The sequence below is a fragment of the Cryptomeria japonica genome, chromosome 11 (genome assembly GCF_030272615.1).
Source record: "Cryptomeria japonica chromosome 11, Sugi_1.0, whole genome shotgun sequence".
Lineage (NCBI taxonomy): Eukaryota > Viridiplantae > Streptophyta > Pinopsida > Cupressales > Cupressaceae > Cryptomeria > Cryptomeria japonica.
This window is the reverse complement of record NC_081415.1, coordinates 721,335,321-721,356,161: the sequence shown is the minus strand read 5'-3', so window position 1 is coordinate 721,356,161 and position 20,841 is coordinate 721,335,321. Positions and strand designations below refer to the sequence as shown.

Genomic DNA, 20,841 nt, shown 5'->3' with positions numbered 1-20,841 from the left:
GATTTAACACTTTAATGCTTTATTTTCTATTGCCATTTACATTTCAAGTATGATGGTAATGTCTTTTATTGATTTCATAGTTGCTAACCTAAGGTAAGAGAAATTATGAATAAATAAGTTCAATGCATTTGGATGTTTTATTGATCAATAAGAAATCTATTTAATGTTATAAGATTGTGTTTTTTTATTTTTTCACTATTTTTTAATATTCAATAATAATAACGTAATCCTACACCACTAACCAAGTTTAATTTATTCATCTCCTAATAATTTAATTTCACAAAATTACATACCATGATGTGATATAAGCCCCAATATCATCCCCTTGTTAAATCAACATACCATGATGTGATATAAGCCTCAATATTATCCCCTTGTTAAATCAATGTTGAGACTTTGAAACAATAGATTCCAATTTGGGTTGGGACTCAATTAATTCTATATGCTTACATCATTGTGAATAGGGATACTTGTCTACTTACTAAAGTGGGAATGATCTCATTAACTCTCGTTTAAAAGATAGGGCACACTGAACTTTATTCTTTTAAACTTATGAAAATGGAAAAACACAATGGTTTGCAATAAGTAATAGCAAGATTGATTTGGCCATGCTTCATTATATGAATACATTTAGTTTATTTTTCAGAAGTTATGAACAAGGATGTGCAATTAGTCACAATATCTTTTGATTAAGTTCATAACTAGCCGGGAATAGTTAGTTAAATTGGGCCTCATTGATTTTTTCGGTATTTAATTATTACTCACAAGAAGTGTGGCAGACTCCTCCACTTAAAATATATTTGTCTTTAGTTGGTTTGGATCTTACTAATTTTAATTGCGAGTGGAAGAATGGTCTTCACATTCCACTTCACATCATTAACTTAAGAGATGTTTTAAGATACAATTTGTTTCTTATTAAGAAAGCGGTAAGAACAAGGGTGCTGACCCTTATACAACAACCTAAGGCGGCAAAGGAGAATATAAAACAGGGTAAGAGCCTCGAACAAAACAAGATTGGACGTACCCAAAAAAAACCTGTCAAACCAACAACCACCCAAACCCAAATCAAGGAGGGGGAGAAACACTTGACCCTTAACAAAGAGGAGTTTGGGGGAGGGGGGAAGACTTCCCCTTCCGCCTATGACAAACCATAGTCTAGGCAATACTGTAATTAGGACCATCAAAAGAAGGATCAAGCGGTGAGGAGGTATTTTAGGAGAAAATACATAAAATAAACAACCTAAGTAAAAAGTATATAAGACCAATTATCATCATCAATAACAGTTCACATCTTTATTAAGAATAAATGTCCCTAACAATTTAAGAGGAAGCATACTGAAGTCAATAACAAAGAGAATTGGAAACTTAAAATCAAAAAGAACGCCACCAACATATTAATCCCCATTAACAAATAAACATCAAAAAATCTCCGCCATATGCTTAAGTTCAGTCCGAACAGTCAAATTTGATACACAATAATGTCTTTCTTAAAACCAATCTGATAAACTACACTTAAAATAATTATAATATCTCCAATTTTGTACTATGTAAAGAGCCAAATTAGTGGAAAATATTGTTACATCTGCATTGTGATAACTGATCGTATATGGAGAGGATATAAAATGATCTCCCTAATTAAGAACCTTCATCCTACAAACTTGTTTGACAGAGATCCCAAACAAAAATGCTTGCAGAGACAAGTACGGCCAGCAGCCAAAACTATCAAACTTTGATTTAAAGCAAACGAAAATATTCAGAAAGGCATTAGCTTCTGCAGTGCTACCAAGAAGCTGTCTTTGTCAGTTTCAAAGACATAAAAGCAGATAATGTCTTTGAAGGATGGTAACAAATCTATGTATGATAAGCAGATGCACTGGACTCCCTAAAAAAAGCTTGACCATAGTCTGCTTCATAGTCTGCTTCAATCTATTGGAAGGCACACCTTTATCCTTAATTGAATCTGAGTACATTCTTGGCCCTTTTGGCACAACTAGAGGCAACAGTCATGGACAAATGCTTGTAGTCCCTTTCAATTTGCTGTATAGAAAGCCCAAAACTACCCTAAATGTAGTGGTGAAGCAATCTCTGGACATTAGAGCTGTTTGTTTACATGAATTGAACGTTAAGTCCTAGAACCCCATAGAAAAAGGTACATACCAAATTGTGTTTCTACACTAAACCCTTGATTGTTGAGGGATTTTATCAAGAAATACAAGCGACTCCAAAAATACAGGAGAATCCAATCGAAAGGACCACCTTAACAAAAAATAAACCTGATAATTCAGAATGATAAGCATTTATGTGCAGCCAACAACGTCTTAAGAGGCAGTTCAATGGAGAATAATATCAAGAGTACTGCCTTAAGGAAAATCAAACCCGAGGATTCAGCGAGATAAGCATTTATGTGGAGACAACAACCATTTAAAGTACATTTCAAATGCATTGAAGAAGCAAAGCAAACAGCACCAGAAACAGGTGAAAGTTTTCAAAATGTAAAGGAAGATGAAAAGGCCTTTTCGGTAAATTGGACCACAGAAATAAGCAAGCCATGTATTATCTTAAAACCATCGCCCAAATGAAAAGGAAAGTTTTCAAAATGTAAGGGAAGATAAAAAGGCCTTTTCGGTAAATTGGACCACAAAAAATAAGCAAGCCATGTATTATCTTAAACCATCACCCAAATGAAAAGGCGGAATGCCATAGTTGTAAATCTTCAAGAACAATGCGATCATCAGTAATAAAGGCAGCATGCTTCAATTACTGAAAAACCTTGGAAAACAGTTCATCCTCACAATAAACTTGAAAGACCGGATACCTTACAAATCAATAAATTTGAGCAGTAATTTTTCTGCCCTCGATGCCTAGGGCAAGTTAACCATGTAAAATTTCTCAGTCTGAATGTCTGATCTTTGGATAAATTGGTATTTTTCAAAAAATAATATTAAAGGTTTTTCATTAACAAACATTTCTTGGAAGAAGGAAGATACAAATTTACTGACCAAAATGACTTGAAAACAAAAAGTCAATGCCCTAACTCCTGTTCCTATACAGGGAACGTATATATACAGAAACACAAGAAGTTCTGCAGAAGATGGAACACAGAGAATCAGAAAATTGAAAGGTAACATTGTCATTAAGTAGTTTTGGTTATCAACTTATTTGCTATGACATTTATCCCAAACTAATAATGAATAATATGTCAAAAAAGTTGGTGTAACAAAAAACGCACCAAAAATAAACCAATCACATAAATAGTGATTAAATATTGGATTGGACAATTTCTAGTACAACTAAAAACTAAGTATGGAGGTAATAGCTAATATACAAAATTATTTGAAAAAATACCAAGAATTCACATACAAATATATCTGAGAGGTGATTTCATTCCCTAAATAAAGTAGGAATTTAACATTGATACAAATATTGTATTGCTCATAGTGCTAACTCAAAAAAAAAACCAAAGCCCACGGAGAAGAATATACATAGTTGATCAAAAGGTTGGTTCATAAAGCATTTGGGCATTAGACAAAACAAAACATGGATCAACTTCCTCTAAATATTTCCTACAGAATGCTATGCCACTCTCTTAGAACCTGAAAGACAGCTAGATCGCATACAATTGCATGTAGTCAATGGGCATACTCTTTACTTGTACCATCTAAAAGTGTTTTTTTACTCCAATCAACACCATCAAAATCATGTAAAATTTCTGTAATGTTCATTCAAATTAGAAAGCATAATTTCTAAATCCCATACTTAATTGCCACCAACATCTGGATTCAATATTCCAAACAATCAATTGAAGCCTTCTAGGTCCTTGAGCGTCTTATCGGCGATCGGCTGTACCAAAAGATTGATTAGAATTATCACCTCTAAAATTAAAGTGATTAAACATACAAAATTTCAACATACTTCCAAATCATAGCAATGAAAAGATTCGACTTTAGCAATCTGGTATTGCATCAGATAAACTGACAGCGAATCCTACGAATACTTCAAGCAGCTTTAAATTTTATTCATCTGTAAGATTTATTCATACCTTCGATATCGACCATAAACAGGACTGTGGTCCCTATCATTCACAGGACCACGATATCTATCATAAACAGGGCTTGAAGCCCTTCCATAATCAGGACTCATCCTTCCCGTCCGCCTGCCATATATAGGACTATCAGGTCGACCATAGCCTGGACTTCCCCTCTCTGCCCGCCTTCCATAGATTCCCCGCTCTTGTGGGCTTTCCCGTTGATTAAATCTGTCATCATCGTCATCATCACGTATAGCATACTCAACAGAGATAACACGGTCAAAGACTTTGCTGCACAGACCAAATACCGACTGGATAAGTTACAGATCAAGATAAGAATTCTCAGATTTTTTATTTACAAAGAAATTATTAATCATAAGAGTACTGTTACAGAGCCCAGCAATCTCATGAGAGATATAGTTTACTTGTAATAAAAACTAAAGCCATATACCAACAACACAACATTTTGGCCTCCATGGATACACAAATTAAACTGTAAGAGTAAAGCATCCTATTATATTGAGCTGTGTAGATTACTCTTACATTGAACCCAAGGAAAGTATCCTCTTCAAATGAGCTATGTAGATCAAATGGAGCAAGGAAGGGATTCTATTAAATCCATAGTTCCATATCCTGACAGGGGACATGGGTTTGGGGTATGAGGGACCAAGGGCCTAAGTTTGGGAGAGACAGGGAGACAGCAGTGGGACAGTGGTGGAGGGGTGACAGTGAAATAAATATAGCACTTGCAAAAATAGTAATAAAAAGATGTGCAAGTACAAGAATAACAAATGAAATTTTGGTAAACTAATAAAACTTCAAAACTACTAAACATTGAATTGAACGTTAATAATTTAACATTGAATGATAAAAATGTCGAATTTGAAACTTGTATTCAAGATTTCATGATGATGATTACAATGAATACACTGATAATTACAAATGTTTACAAAACAAAATGGAGTGAAGTGAGGCCTCTAATCGTCCCCAAACTTTTCTTCTTGCTCCTCAACCCTCTTGCACTTCACTCACCCTTTCACCTTACATTTGCAGCTCCCACTCTCATACTCACACTATCAGCTTGTTGTTGATTTGTTTTTGTGAGTTGAAATGAGGACTTGAGAATATGTTTATAGGGTTTGTGGGGTTTAGGTGGAGCCCATAGACCATTAGGGTTTGGCCTTGGGTGGAGGGATCGAAAAAATTGGAGTTTTTAAAAAAAATGTCTTTTTGGCTGTCCAGTCGTGGGAGACTTCTGGGCATCCCCAAGACAGTTTGGAGACTCCTAGGAGTTCCTCAAATGTCTCAGGTATGTCCCAACAGCATCTTTGATGAAGCAGATGTTTTTTGGGGGGGACATGTCTCCATGGAACAATGATTAAAACACAAAACCAAACATACTCCCATGTTCAGAATTACACCTATTAAAGTATTCAATTCAATGTAACATTCATAAGAAAATTTGGCTAAAAAGACTTCATGCAAACATCCCAAAACCAGAAAATCTTTCCTTGCATGATGTTTTATGTGTATTACCATACCTCATGTGTGTACACTCCAAGGCCTTTGTTGCTTCTTCCTGTGTTTCATATTGGACAAATGCAAAATTCCTTCTGATCCGAACAGTCATCAGTTTACCATATGGCTCAAAATGTCTCTCAAGATCCCGAACCCTTGTGGTGTAGGGATCAAAATTGATTACAAACAATGTCTTTGTGGGTTTTGTATTTCCAGCTCGCACACCACCCTCTCGATGTCGAATTCCACGATCTCCCTGCTTAAAACATAATACATCTTTTTAGCACAGTCCATATTATTCTTGCCAAAACTAATGAAGATTGGAACAGATGAATATAAGTCCTTGATATAAATAACAAAATAATACACTGCATTCTGAAAAAGATATAATCAATTCAACGAAGCCAGTATGTCTACTGTGACAAAAGAATTCTAATAATCCCTGTGACAGAACTAGAAAAACATACTGGTGAATGGCCTCTAGAAGACTAAATCCCCAAAATAATTCATGGCTTGCATATCAGATAAGGGAATATCAACATTTTTAATTGATTCCGCCACTACTAGACAAGTGGTATGTCATTAGCCTTAGGTACAAGCAATGTATGTACTCTTTTTTGCATATCCATCTATAATGTCAATATATTGTAGTGGAATTGTAAAGGGAACTATGCAAGTATCATGCATTACATCAAGCAACTGCTCATTTTCTAATTGACTCTCAAGCCAAGCACGGATCTAATAGAACGCATCTAGACCATCACCAAATACAGAGAAAGTGAATAGAATAATAGAATCAGGTTATTGTCTCGACCACATCACAAATAGAGAGCAAACGAACAGAATAATACAATTAGGTTATAGTCTTGATCAACATCAAGAAGTAGAGAGCAAGTGAATCAGATAATACAATTGGGTTATTGTTTTGACCAAAATAATTCAACCTCTGGTCTCAACAAAACCAACATTGAATAAGTAGTGATTAAATGTCACAAAAGACTGTAAACAGTCCTATCAGATAAATGGTTGGGTACTTGTATTAACAAGCATAATATTAAAACATAGGTTGGCAGATAAGAACCTTTTGAAGATGAATCTTTAAGATGATCCCCATCCATAGAAAGTTTAGCAGTCAATAGCTGGTTAAATTTCAAATCCAAGACATATCTGTATACTTGCAAACACCTAGCGATCTCATTACGAAATTCAACAAGCATACAAATCTAAACTATTTCTATATCACCAATGGTTCTAGTATTTTCTTACCAATCCATGTCAAGGACCTTATGAAGAAAGAGCTGAAAAGAACATAATATGATGGAAACTGCTGACTGCAAGGAATTGTCTGAATGATGAAGCGACTGATCTCACTGTACACTGTTTTTGCAAGTCAGGTCTGTCGGCCCAAGGAAAGTTTGTAGCTGCATCCTGTGGGCCTAGAAATGATTTCAGTTTTGTTTTTGACTATAAACCAATGTGCTCAATTTTCAACTTATGCTAGATTGTAGTATTCAGAGAGGCAGCTTCTGTTAAGAATAGTCAAGTTCTGTGAGGTACAAGGCAGTGTCATTGCTTAGTTCTATTACAAGATCATATCATATCATTAACATGATAAGTTGGAAACAATAAAATTCAAAAAAAGAAATTTTTGCAGGATTTTCATTTTTCACATTCACTGTACACAGGTTTCATCTATGCAGCAAAATTCAGGAATATATTTTACATGGCATCCTATAGATATTTGTTTGTATGAACAAAATTAGAAGATTACCCTTGCCCATTCCACAGAGAGCCGACGCCTTTGCCGACCAAATTCTCTGCTGTCAAGACCTCGAATAGCAGCATCTGCATCACGCTCATCATCCATGTAGACAAAAGCAAAACCTGCAACACCCAACAATGTCACAGTATCTGTAAAGATACAATTTCATTTGTATCATTATTGAGAGCATGGACTAATCTGTGGATAGCATCCACATATATACAAAAAAATATGCAACACATACTACTCATCTGCTAAAAGGTCTGCTGCACAAAAGGATGTCAGGCACAGGCTTTGCATGTTGAACTAAATAGTGTCAAAAATCTAATCCAAGCAATGTAAAGTCATTGCTGAGAAAGAGCCTTCACCAGCTATACATCTCTACTCAGAATGGTGATGGATAATGGATTCTTCTGTCTTTCCTGAAAGCTGTAGACTTGGACAAGATGGTCATGACGGGGGCAAAAAGTTATGATCTGAGGGAAATACAGAATGCCAATTTGAAATTGTTGGATGCAACAAGAAGCTGACGTTCTGACAAAATGATATCCTTGCAATGAAGAGATATGTTCACATGAATTCAGGAGCCACATTGACCATGAATGCTCTTAGATAATCCTGCGCCAAAAAATGTGTTGAGTAGAGAAATTTACCCTAAAAATTCAACACTGCTAAACTTTAGCCTTCACTGCTGTCCTTGAAGTAGAAGGATATTCATAAATTCTCTTACCATGATTACTACACTTAAAACCATAATCAACAGATTATTTTCAAGCATGAAAATAACCACTGTGTTACTCCTCACGCTCTAAGGAAACTATTTGAGGAAAAACACAGCGCATTTGCATCATTATCAGCAGATCAATTTTCTTGCACAGCATGTAATTCTTGCAACCCCCAGACCCTAATTTCCACTCTCTTTACAAAAATATTCTTATACAACTTACACAAAAAATAACTGAATGAAACAAGCTATGCTTCATATAACCTTGGATTGGAGATATATCTCTTCAGTAATGCAAGAAGCCAGCTAACCGAGAGAGAAAGAGTTCATTCCAGTCATTTTATCCAACTCCAGTAGGGTCAAAGCAATCCATAAGACGATAAACAACAAGATTAGCACGTCTGCATGACATGATGACCATTAGATGAGCAATGTATTTAATGTTCTGTATTCATGTGTCATGGTTCAATCTCATATGGAAAGAAAAAAATGAACAGGTGAAAATGACCACTGGACAATTGTAACAGAAGCCTAAACTAGAATTCTATGTCCAGCAGGAAAAGTTACTCATAATGATAATGTTCCTTCCAAATAAACAACCTCAACTCCAACTCACCACTGCAACAACTCTGAACAGGCCTCTATTCATTAATGCCATTGATTCTACAAACAATATACAGTACTAAAGACTATTTAAACCTAAATGGTTAAAGGATGATTAAAAGCCAGAGCTGTTTGTAAGGTTGTTCACAATTTTCTAGAAAACTAGACCATCTATGATAATTTCTATTCACCTACAGCATGGATGAATCAATGCTACCCTACAAATTATGTCTCCGAACATTCCTCCGAAAACAAAAACCCTTTTACTACCAAAAGCTCCAAGTAAGAACCTCCTAGAACTTGACAGCTAGCATTCCAAATTCATATCACAGTTAAACGGTAGAAAATTCTCCAGGACATTCTATTCATATTTCAAATTTATAATCCTAAGATCTTTATGCTATTTTTACAATACATATCTCCAAACATATGATCATTACACGACTGATTACTTCACTGCAACTCCAACAGTTACAAATAAACGAGTTATCAGAATATATACTTCTCCAAGTACGAATATGCAATCAAAAAATCCATTTTGACCTTAAAAAAATGTAGAAACTTCAAAGTTCATGTCTCAATAGAATAAGCTGAATCATATCAGTTCAAAAAATGGCAAAGAAATGTTACCTGATTTCATATCTACCCGTTCAACTCTGCCATATCTGGAGAAAATGCGCTCTAGCTCTGACTGACGTGTATCATACTCAAAGTTACCAACAAAAATTGGCCGCATTTTGAATTCCTGCTCTTCAGAGCTAATGCACAGCTGCTTCCCTGGATAGCTGACACTGAAAAACGACAAAAGAAAAACATGAGCCCAAGCTTAAACCAGTAAAACTGCCCTCAAACTGACCCTGGGCATCGTGATAAATAAGTGCATGAAAGTAAATTTACCATGCAGTACAGTAACAACAATTTTTTATGCTCTAGACAAACGATTGTAACTAAACAGGAGAAACACTGGGTTTTAAAACATGCACAACAGACAATCATTGTTTCAAATTGTGCATCCATTCAACCAACTAGAAATATAAGGTACTAAACTACAAATCTTAAACCATAAATTATTACAAGTTCAAACAAAGTCAAAAATTTGCACCATCTTTAAATGTAGACTAGGTTTCTAGTTTATATAATGAATGACTCCACCAGATAATTCCAGTACTCATAGATAAGAGACATTCTTAGGGTTATTAAAACAAAATAGGAGCCAATTGTATATCAAAAATGACCCATGTTGCCTAACTGTAAACAGTTGCGTGATGCATTATCATGGTTCCAATTGTACATCAATATATCAGCAAGTATGATGCACTAAATTGAAACTCTTAAAATGATAAACCATTAACAATTTCACAGCAAATTATGCTTGGCAGAATCTTGATAATTATAAAAGCTTTTCAATTTAAATAATAACAATGCCTAGCTATGCATATGTAGATAGGATCCAATTGTAGTATCACTAAAACCTAGAAAATTAACGATACAGCAGATGCAGACCCACTTCTTAGCAGAAATAATAAAAAAACAAATTCACTATTTAGTCTGCAAAAAATTGCAATTATACCCAATTGATCCTGAATCCTGGAGCTAGCCGACTTATTCCCCGAAAAAATCGCTGACCAAGTGTTGACCCAATTTTCAAAGATTTTTTGCATTTAAATCACGTTAAAATAATGTTAAAAAACCCAAAAATGGCAAAAAAGTGAAAAAAAAATCATTGTAAAAACTTACAAAACCCTAGAAAAACGCATGAAATTACTGAATTGCTTAGAAATAGGGTTGGTCTGAGACAAAATCAGAGTCAATGTGGAATCAACGTTGAAAAAGTTTGTTATTTTGTCCATTTTCGGGGGGTTCATCATTCCCCACACTTGTTCAAACCCACGAGCTCAACAACCCAACAAAGGTAGAAAGCCCACGAGTTCAATGGCCCAGTAGGGGTTTGAACCTTGGTGGCTACCTCACCAATGGAGTTTTTCTACCACAACAATAAAGGTTCAAAGACATATTTCATATATGTGGATATAGATATATGCTCTTTAATTTATAATTGATATAGTTAATTTTTGCTCAAACAAAGATATACAATTCATTATGTGAGCAATATATCTAAAGTGCTCCATTAAATAAATCTGAAGGACAACAAACAAGTTTGCATAGTTGTAATAAAAGAACCTCCAACACACAATCATTAAAATTTGTCTCTACCTAAAATAGTAGTTGCAAGCTAGGTATTGCCAAAACCAGTGGCTTGCTAGTCTTTTACTTCAGCTATACAAATGCCTTTTGTTGAATTCTACCACATATAAAAGACTTACCAATTGCCATTAGGGAATATAAAGCATTGCAACTATGGAATATGATTTGATAAGCTTTCTCAAATATTGAACTACCCCTAGAAAACTCCTTGCTCAATCACAATGAAAGTCTTGGATCACTTCAAAATGGCTTCCACTTTTACTAAACTCCTAACGATTGTTGGATCTCTGTCTGATAAATTTTGATCTCAGTTACTTCATAGACAGCTAATCTTTGATTTCAGACTTAGACAACTATTTGGTGTATTTGGTGACTGCCCTTTTAAAAAGTTAAATCAAGGATGCAAATATCAGGGAAAAATTGGGAAAATCAGGATTTTTCCCAATGCAAACCCGCAACCGATTTTATCGCCAGTTAAATCGCGAAAGATTTTTCGGAAAAATCGGCCCTAGTTTGACCTGTGAAAATCGTTGAAAAACGCGATTTTTGGTGTTAAGAATCGGGGAAAAAAAGCACTTGTTTTTTTTTATTAAGCGTTAAGTTAGCCCTAAATACGTGAATATTTTATCGCGCGGGTTCAGACGACGACGACAGTCCGCATTTCGTCCACAGCGACGGCAGTCCACATTTCCGCAGTCCGCATTTCCTCCACGGCGACGACAGTCCGCATTTCCGCGATCTGCAACAGTGAGTGTCCACAGGCTAGGGACTTTTCCACGATCTGCATTTCCGCGATATTTATGACGTTGTTAAACACTTAAGTCTTAAACATTCATAAATTTATCAATATGAGATTCGATAAAAAATATTGAATATAATATTGAGTATAAGTGTTTAACAACATAATAAATTTATTGGTATGAGATTATGTTAAACTTAATATATATTTACTAGTTTACTGTTAATATATATTGTTTTCCTGCATGTATATTTCATATTATACTCAATACATAGTATATAATATATAAAGTTATAAACTGTTACATAATATATTTCATAAATTAATTGTATATTTCAAATAGTATACTGTTACATAATATATTTCATGTAAAATTATGTAAACAGTATACGGTTTGAAATATACATGGAAAAGACAATTAAACTGTTACTAACTTAGTATATGTAACCCCAAACTATTAAACTTAATATATATTCAATATTGTTTTCCTGGTTCCATGTATATTTCATTATTAGTATATTTTTATACAATTTCATTATTATTAATAATTATTAGCTTAATGGAACTATTTCATTGTTATTAATAGTTTATTGAGAGACAATCATTTTCTTCCTACAATAGAACTTTGTTCTTCATAGTTCTATTCCTGAAAATAGCTTCCCCAGTGTTTTCCAAGGCAACAAACATAGAAGTCAAGGCATCCAATTGCTTATGCGGAGATTCTAATTTGTATGTTACATTCTTTTCAGAATTCTTTTAACTAAATGTGTCCCAAGCTTGATATAAAATTGATCCATCAAAAGACTAAGTGATGCACAGACATCTGATTAAGACCACTACAAAACTGAAATGAAGACAGCAAACTTATACAAAACCAATACATTAAGAAAAAATATTAGCAACCTTCACACGACAGATTGGAAGTTTATTGAAGTCTTCTTTAATAAAAGTTGAAGTATTTTTTTCAATAGTTTAATTGTGACTATGTACAACCAGAATTTTCAAATAATAAAGTAGTGGTGTAATATTAGACTATGTATCTTAGAGTCTTAGGCTATGTATACTGTATATGAATATGATTTTTTATGTTGACTCTCTCTTTTGCTAGGTTTCTTTCAAAATTTTATAAAAGACAATGGCTTATTCATCTACTGGTGGTGGTAAAAAGAGGGATCCTTTGTGGAAACATGGCACACCAGGTGCAGTGGCAGGAGAGGTTATGTGTAACCATTGCACAAAAACTATGACCGGTGGCATTTATCGACTCAAATATCACCTTGCAAAGATCCCTGGAAAGAATATTACGGCATGCGCCAATGTTCCTGAAGAGGTTCAGAGGGAGGCAAAAGCAAGAATTTCAGGATATGAGCAAAATAAGGCAGAAAAAAAGAGGACACCAAAGGCAATGGCAGCCCCAATGAGAGATATCAGTTCTACAGGGTCTGAAAATAATGCAATGGGCAGCAATACATCTGGTTTTTTCATTCCTCGTAACACTCCTGGTACACAACCTGGATTGTTAGGTACTTCATGGAATAAGGAAGTGCATCAGCAGACAAGAGCAGCAGTGGCTAGATTTCGGATTTACAACAATATTTCGTTTAGTATTATTGAGAGTCCATATTGGGAGCAAATGGTCAGTGGATTGACCATTTCTGGTAAGGGGTTCAAGTCCCCAAGTCGTTATGAGTTGAGTGGGCCAGTATTGCAGGATGAGGTCCAAAACACACATCAGTTGGTGGACCAACAAAGGAGGAATTGAGAAAAGAATGGCTGCACCATTTTATCTGATGGGTGGACGGATGGTAGGAATAGGACACTCATAAACTTTCTAGTTGCTTCAGGGGGACAGGTGGTATTTTTAAAATCGATTGATGCCTCAAATCAAGTGAAGAATGCAGAAACCTTGTGCAACATGTTGGATGAGGTGGTGATCGAAGTGGGAGTGCAAAATGTTGTTCAGGTTGTGACCGATAATGCAGCTGCATATGTGGCAGCGGGTAAACTTCTACAGGCTAGGCATCCGTCATTATTTTGGAGCCCTTGTGCTGCTCATTGCCTTGATTTACTCCTCGAGGACATAGGGAAACTTAGTTGGGTGAAGAATGTGGTTGAAGATGGAAGGGAAATCACAAAGTACATCTACAACCACACATGGGTCTTGGTTATGAGACAACACACTGATGGTAAGGATCTTGTGCATTCAGGAGTCACACGTTTTGCCACGAATTTCCTCAACTTACAAAGCATATTACGTGCATTGCCCAACCTGAAGAGGATGTTTGTGAGTGAAAGATGGTTGCAAAGCCCTTATTGTAGGAAGCCTGAAGCAGAGAAGGTCGTGAAGGCCGTTTTTGATGATAGATTTACCAAACTCATGGAGGAGATCATCAATGTAAGTGTTCAAAGTTCAAATTTCAATTGATGATATTTTTTAAAATTTTCTAATATTACACATTGCTGATTTTTGTTAAATTTGTCATGTCTAGTTGTCAGAACCATTGGTGAGGGTTCTACGAATGGTGGATGGGGATAAAAGCCCCATAGGGTATCTATATGAGGCCATGGATAAGGCCAAAGAGGCAATTCAGCACTTGTATGGGTCAGAGAGGACTAAATATGAACCCATATGGCGCATAATTGATCGAAGGTGGAACCGACAACTCCACCAACATATCCATGTTGCTGCCTACTATTTGACCCCCAAGTTCTTTTACTCCCGCGGTTTCAAAATAGATGAGGAGGTTCAACTTGGCCTTGACACATGTATTCAAAGGTTGGTTCCTGATGAAAATATTCAAGACATCATTGTTGATGAGTTGCAGAGGTACAAGAAGGAAGATGGGCCATTGTTTTCTTCACCTATTGGTATTCGTAAGAGAGACACCCTGCTGCCAGGTACAAACAAATGTGCTCTTAAATCTATTTTACCATTTATTTCAATCTTTAAGTTTATAAAAAAATTTACCGAGTTATAAATGCCAATTTGTATGCTTGCAGATCTATGGTGGGAAGATTATGGTGCCACAACGCCTAATCTCCAAAAGCTTGCAATCAGCATATTATCTCAGCCTTGTAGTGCTTCTGGTTGTGAGCGCAACTGGAATGTCTTTGAGGCCATTCACACAAAAAAGCGCAATACGTTGACTCAAAAGCGCTTGAATGATCTTGTATATGTGCAGTACAACCTTCGACTGCATGAAAGGAGGGTACAAGGGAACAATTCATATGACACACTTGACATTGATGAGATTGATCCATACACAGCGGATTGGATTGCTAAACCTGATGGTGCTACTGGTGATAATGATGTGGATGCATTTATCACTGACGCTCAGTTAAATGAGATGGAGAGGGAGGCAGCTGAATGGGCGGCAGAGGTGGCAAAACGTGAGGAGGCGGGAGATGAGTTTGTTGATCCAGAAGAGGCAGATTCATCACCGGTTGAGGATATTGCAGCAGCAGCTTGAATGACCTTGTATATGTGCGGTACAACCTTCGACTGCATGAAAGGAGGGTACAAGGGAACAATTCATATGACGCACTTGACATTGATGAGATTGATCCATACACAGCGGATTGGATTGCTAAACCTGATGGTGCTACTGGTGATATTGATGTGGATGCATTTATCACTGACGCTCAGTTAAATGAGATGGAGAGGGTGGCAGCTGAATGGGCGGCAGAGGTGGCAAAACGTGAGGAGGCGGGAGATGAGTTTGTTGATCCAGAAAAGGCAGATTCATCACCGGTTGAGGATATTGCAGCAGCAGCAGCTGCTGCAACACCATCTACTTCAGCACCCACTCAGCGGCAACAAAGTTTTTTGAGCTTTAGTCACAAACGCAATCTATGATTTCCAGTTTTCAATGATATGAAACCATGAACTTAATATGTATTCAGAATTTCAGACTTCACTGATTTGTTTTGTGGTCTACACTCTACAATATGGATTTGACTCAATCGTATTTAGTATTTACTATTTAGAACTTGAACTTGTTTTTTTGGTATATCATTTTGCTATATGCCATATGGTATGTTTTTGACTCAGTCTCAAACTATGACTTATATATGATGGAAACCAATAATATTCTATTGTGTTCTATAAATTTAGTGTATGCATGTGTTTTTATAGAATATTTAAAAAAATTATATATTTTCAAATGTTCAATAATTTTGCCGATTTATTGCTGATTTTTTCCCGATTCCCGAATTTTTTTTAAATTTCGGCCAAAAGATTTATTGCCGATTAAGATATTTACATCTTTGAGTTAAATAAATATTTTCCTATGTAATCAGCAATATGAATATAAACAAAAAAAATCTATTTTCTACAATTCATGGGTTAAACTCCTTGTCTCAATCACAATGGAAGTCTTGGATCACTTCAAAATGGCTTCCACTTTTACTAAATTCCTAGCAATAGTTGGATCTCTGTCTGATAAATTTTGATCTCAGCTACTTTATTGACTTAGCTAATACCCCTAGAAAACTGCTTGCCTCAATCACAATGAAAGTCTTGGATCACTTCAAAATGGCTTCCACTTTTACTAAATTCCTAACAATAGTTGGATCTCAGTCTGATAAATTTTGATCTTAGCTACTTCATAGACTTAACTAATCTTTGATCTCGGACTTAGACAACTATTTGGTGACTGCCCTTTTAAAAAGTTAAATGAATATTTGCCTATGTAATCAGCAACATGAATATAAACAACAAAATCTATTTTCTAAAATTCATGGGTTAAACTCTATTTTATTTACTCTCAATATCTCTATGCTATGGAAATACCCTTAAGTTTTAAAAAAAAAGTAGTTTGTATCTATTTTTCTACAAATTTTTATGATTTTTTAAAATCTAAAAAGACTTTTGGTTTGCCGATTTTTTCCCAAATGGTTTTTGTTACTATGATAAAAAGCATTGTAATTGTGGAATATGATTTGATAAGCTTTCTCAAATATTGAATTAACCCTACAAAACTCCTTGCCTCAATCACAATGAAATTCTTGGATCACTTCAAAATGACTTTAACTTTTACTATTTGTCTGTTAACTTTTGATCTCAGTAACTTCATAGACTTAGTTAATACTTAGACAACTATTTGGTGTATTTGGTGACTGCCCTCTTAAAAAGTTAAATAATTAATTGCCTATGTAATCAGTAATATGAATATAAACAACAAAAGATTATTTTCTACAATTCACAGGTTAAACTCTATTTTATTTGCTCTTTATATCTCTATGCTATGGAAATGCCCTGAAATTATTTTTAAAAATAGTTTGTCTCTTTTTCTACAATTTTTAATGTTTTTTTTAAATCCGATTTTTTCAAAAAATCTTATACTTTTGGTTTGCCAATTTTTTCCCTAAACAATTTTTGCTACTATGGTTTAAAAAATATTTGAAAGGGTAAGGGATGACTGAGAATCTTGTAGCAAAATCTTGTGACAGGCACAAGTTCTTTAGAAGTGCAGATGCATTCAAATAGGATTTGAGCAGTACACGGGCAATCAAATATAGTTTTGAGAAGTCAGGATTTAAAAAAGCAATATTTTACTGAAGTTCAGTATTAATATTTCATCACTTCAATACTAGGAGATACATGCCGTATAACTGTTTTCATTAATACTAGTCCCGTGTAGGAAGCTTTGAGAGGGATCGAACTGAGTTAACTCAGATTTTGGCTTCTAGGGTATGCAGTTCCTTAGGGGGACCTGATGTCTTGGCTTGGGGTAGTGAGCCATCTGGCAGATACTTTGTTTCTGCAGGGTACTTGGAGCTTAACAGATAGCTGTTTGGGTCAACTATCATAGGGTTTCTACTATGGTTTAAAAATTATTAAGATTGCAACCTAGAAGCAGCACTTAACCCAATAATACAGCATGCGAACCTCAATGGGTAGATGATCCAAAGAGATGAAACAATTTATACAACCTATACATGAGAAAAGGAAAGTTGGAAGCAGTGTTCTACAGGGATACCACAAGGCTGTGTCCCAGTGGGTCCTCCGACATCGCAAAAACTTGGCACTTGGAGGGGATGCCCCCTTCTGTCCACCTTTGTTTTATAGTTTTGGAGGAAATGTCCCCTTTTCTGGTCTTTTGGTAACTGCGTGGTCTCCCTAGCAATCCCCTAAACATCCCAACATTCCTTAGCTGTCCTGGGGGCTTTAAGGTGTCAACACATCCAATGCAATAAAAATATCAAAAAGAATAAAAAAATATCTTAATAAAAACAAAAACTTAAAAAAGGAGCCCACCAAAGCCCCAACCCCAAAAAGCCTTTCTAAAAGCATGCCTGATTCTGTATTGCATTCAGCCAAAGAGATGAGAAGAAAAGGAAAAGGAAGGGAAGAGGCACGGTTTCAAAGATATCAAATGGATGACAACTAATTTATAAGTTTATCAATCAATGAAGGGTTTCTATTATTGGCATCTTAATACAAATTGTGCTTCATATTATTATTAAAATTTGTTGAGACATGGACCAGCTAGGACTCGAACCGAGGACCTTCCATACGCTGCTGGAGTGCTTACCACTGAGATACTGGCCCCTCTTGGACCAGTCCATCGTCGGTCCGGGTGTGGCTTATTTCCAACACCAACACCCCCCTTAAGCCACACCTCTCATGTGCTTGGGGCTCCTAGCCTGGACCTGGCTCTGATACCATGTTGAGACATGGACCAGCTAGGACTCGAACCTAGGACCTTCCATACGCTGCTGGAGTGCTCTACCACTGAGCTACTGGCCCCTCTTGGAACAGTCCATCGTCGGTCCGGGTGTGGCTTATTTCCAACACCAACAAAATTAACAGTCTATCAAATGTAATAGATTCAACGAATTGTTAATGTACTTATTTTTCAAAAATTTAACTTCTTTTAATTTACTTATATTATTTTCAAATTTTGCAAATTTATAATTTGAAATATTATAATAGTTGTCCCTGTGCCGTCTGCAAAAAATTTTGGCCTCCATCTAACATTAGTTAAAAAACTACAACTCAATCCTACAATAATGCAGAACTTACAAAAATGGTTAGGTCATACAAGCACAACAAACGGTAGGGTTATAATAGATCATACAAGCTGACAAACGGTAGTCCTGTAATACAACAACAATTACCACCCAACAATTTTACTGGCTAAGGTGATAGAACAACAGAAATGCAGTTCAAAGATATCCAGTGTAATAGTAATGATTGATATCACGGTGAGCACTGCAATTAGAACTGTTGCTTTAAGGTTTTCTAATGGGATGAGTCTTGCAGTAGTAAATCATCCAAGTTTTTATTGTGGTGACTAAATTCAAATTTTTACAAGAGGATAGCATTAAATACTAGAATATAAAATAAATTACATAAAAACTACCATATCGGGAACAAGCCACCCCAATAATAGTGAGATGCACAGTTCAAACCCCGAGGGAACCCCTTCACAACCAGAACGTGAGAAAAATGGAACCGTGAGAAAACCCCAATAATAGATACCGTGTGAACCAGCGGGTGAAACGGAAAGAATTTGACTTGCAATGTAAAAGTGTGTCCATAGATGCCAAAAAAAATAGCATTCTCCCAATCTTTAAAAATATTGATTGATTGATAGGCTATTTCAACAACTGGGGCAATAAAAGAACTGAAATTCTGTTTAGGATGTTGTGGTGTACAGCAATGGAGACACGCATACGAGCATAACCTATGTTCAAATCCCTCTTACCATATAAGGTGACGACCCATGGCTCCAGTAGATATTGCACATTGTTGTAATGCAACTATTGTGTGATATTTTGAGCTTGACCCACACTTATAATTTATTAAGAATATGGTCCAAGATTACAGCCACACTGCTTCACCCAAGATTTTTTTAAATAAATAAAATAAAATAACAAAAATTCTGGATCACATAACTCAATTTCCCCTCTAAATAAAAACTTCTGTTATGACAAAACATGATAATTTACTTAAGTTTTCCTTCCAAATAAATTATATTTATCACATTATAGTATAAAAAATTATTAATGCTATTCTTGTTTGTCTTACCGGCCAAACACAATAAGAGATGGAATCTTGCTGATACCCTAAACGAATTTTAGCGAGGTAAAAACCCCCACACTTTTGATATTTAATCAAAGTAGTCCAATTATTTGTGCGGCAACGATTGTTTATTGACTTTAAAAAACAGCTAAACCCTAAAAATGATAGCGAATAACAACGCCTATAACTCAAATATTGGCAGAAAAGTTACTAGAAATCTTCAGGGAAACCAGAAAAACCCCCAAAACAAAAGAAAACACAACCTCACCATGAATACATAAAACATAGGGAATTCCAAACAAAGTACAAACGCTGTATGATAAACCCTAGCAATTGAAGGCACCCGCGAGTTCCCAAAACAAGAGAAAATTTTAAATTTAAAAGGAAAAAATGTTTGTACAGAACTGAACAAACCTCTAAACATTGTTTAAATTCTTTAACCATTTTTTAAAAATCCCCATTGAAATCAGCCCTAATGCAACTAACCATACGAAGAAAAATTAAAATTAAAATTGCAATATTAATCTTGCCTTGAAGCCTTCTTTCCCGTGTGTTAATAAGTCCAGTGAAGTCAATTATTTTGCGAGAGCGTATTACACAGAGGCCGTCATAACAGAGATCTTCTTTACTTCAAAGAAATACCGGATGCCTATCTTGCGCGTTTAAGCTTTGTAATTGTTATTGTAACTTTTCCGGTTGTAACGAGTTTTATTTTGTTTTCTTCACGGTTATGCGGTGGGCTTTGTATGGAAATTTGTATAGTCATCATATTTTCTATTTTATTTTGTGTTTGTTTTGAGGGGAGTGTTTTTTCTATATTTATATATTAGCATATTCATATTTTTTTAAAAATATGCAAATTATATATTAGTATATTTATATTTTTTTTAAATTATGTAAATTATGTTGAGAGATTTAATTTTCAACAAGAATTAATCTTTATTATAATTGAACTTAAATTTAGAAAAATTTAGATGTGTTTTTTATGCATGAGAAGGCAATCCATCTAGGCAAGGCAATGGAAGTTCTTTGAGGTTCGCATATTTTGATGCTTTATAAATCTTGCAATAGAAGTTTTTTGAGATTCGTATGTTTTGAAGCTTTATAAATCTTGCAATTGAAGTTCTTTGAGATTCGCATATTTTGATGCTTATAAATCTTGCTTTATCTAATTAACAGCGATGAAATCACTTCCTACTCGATCGAAAAGAAAAGAAAAATGTGAATGAAAGAA

The 20,841-nt window shown here is 35.3% G+C and overlaps 1 protein-coding gene across 3 annotated transcripts; it reads right to left on the bottom strand.

Annotated features, from left to right (window-relative positions):
• Positions 1-3,351: 3,351 nt before the first annotated feature.
• On the bottom strand, positions 3,352-20,323 carry LOC131061273 (serine/arginine-rich splicing factor RS31). 3 transcript variants are annotated; one of them, XM_057994856.2, is made up of 6 exons: positions 20,138-20,323; positions 9,265-9,425; positions 7,317-7,429; positions 5,569-5,801; positions 4,040-4,318; positions 3,352-3,840 (listed from the first exon to the last, which is right to left on the bottom strand). In XM_057994856.2, the coding sequence occupies exons 2-6, from the start codon at positions 9,368-9,370 to the stop codon at positions 3,810-3,812; spliced, it is 762 nt and encodes a 253-aa protein (XP_057850839.1). In that variant the 5' UTR covers positions 9,371-9,425; positions 20,138-20,323; the 3' UTR covers positions 3,352-3,809. The 3 variants fall into 3 exon arrangements, with proteins under 3 accessions (XP_057850839.1, XP_057850841.1, XP_057850840.1); XM_057994858.2 differs by lacking the exons at positions 9,265-9,425; positions 20,138-20,323 and adding an exon at positions 7,676-7,890; XM_057994857.2 differs by lacking the exons at positions 9,265-9,425; positions 20,138-20,323 and adding an exon at positions 7,552-7,687.
• Positions 20,324-20,841: the final 518 nt, after the last annotated feature.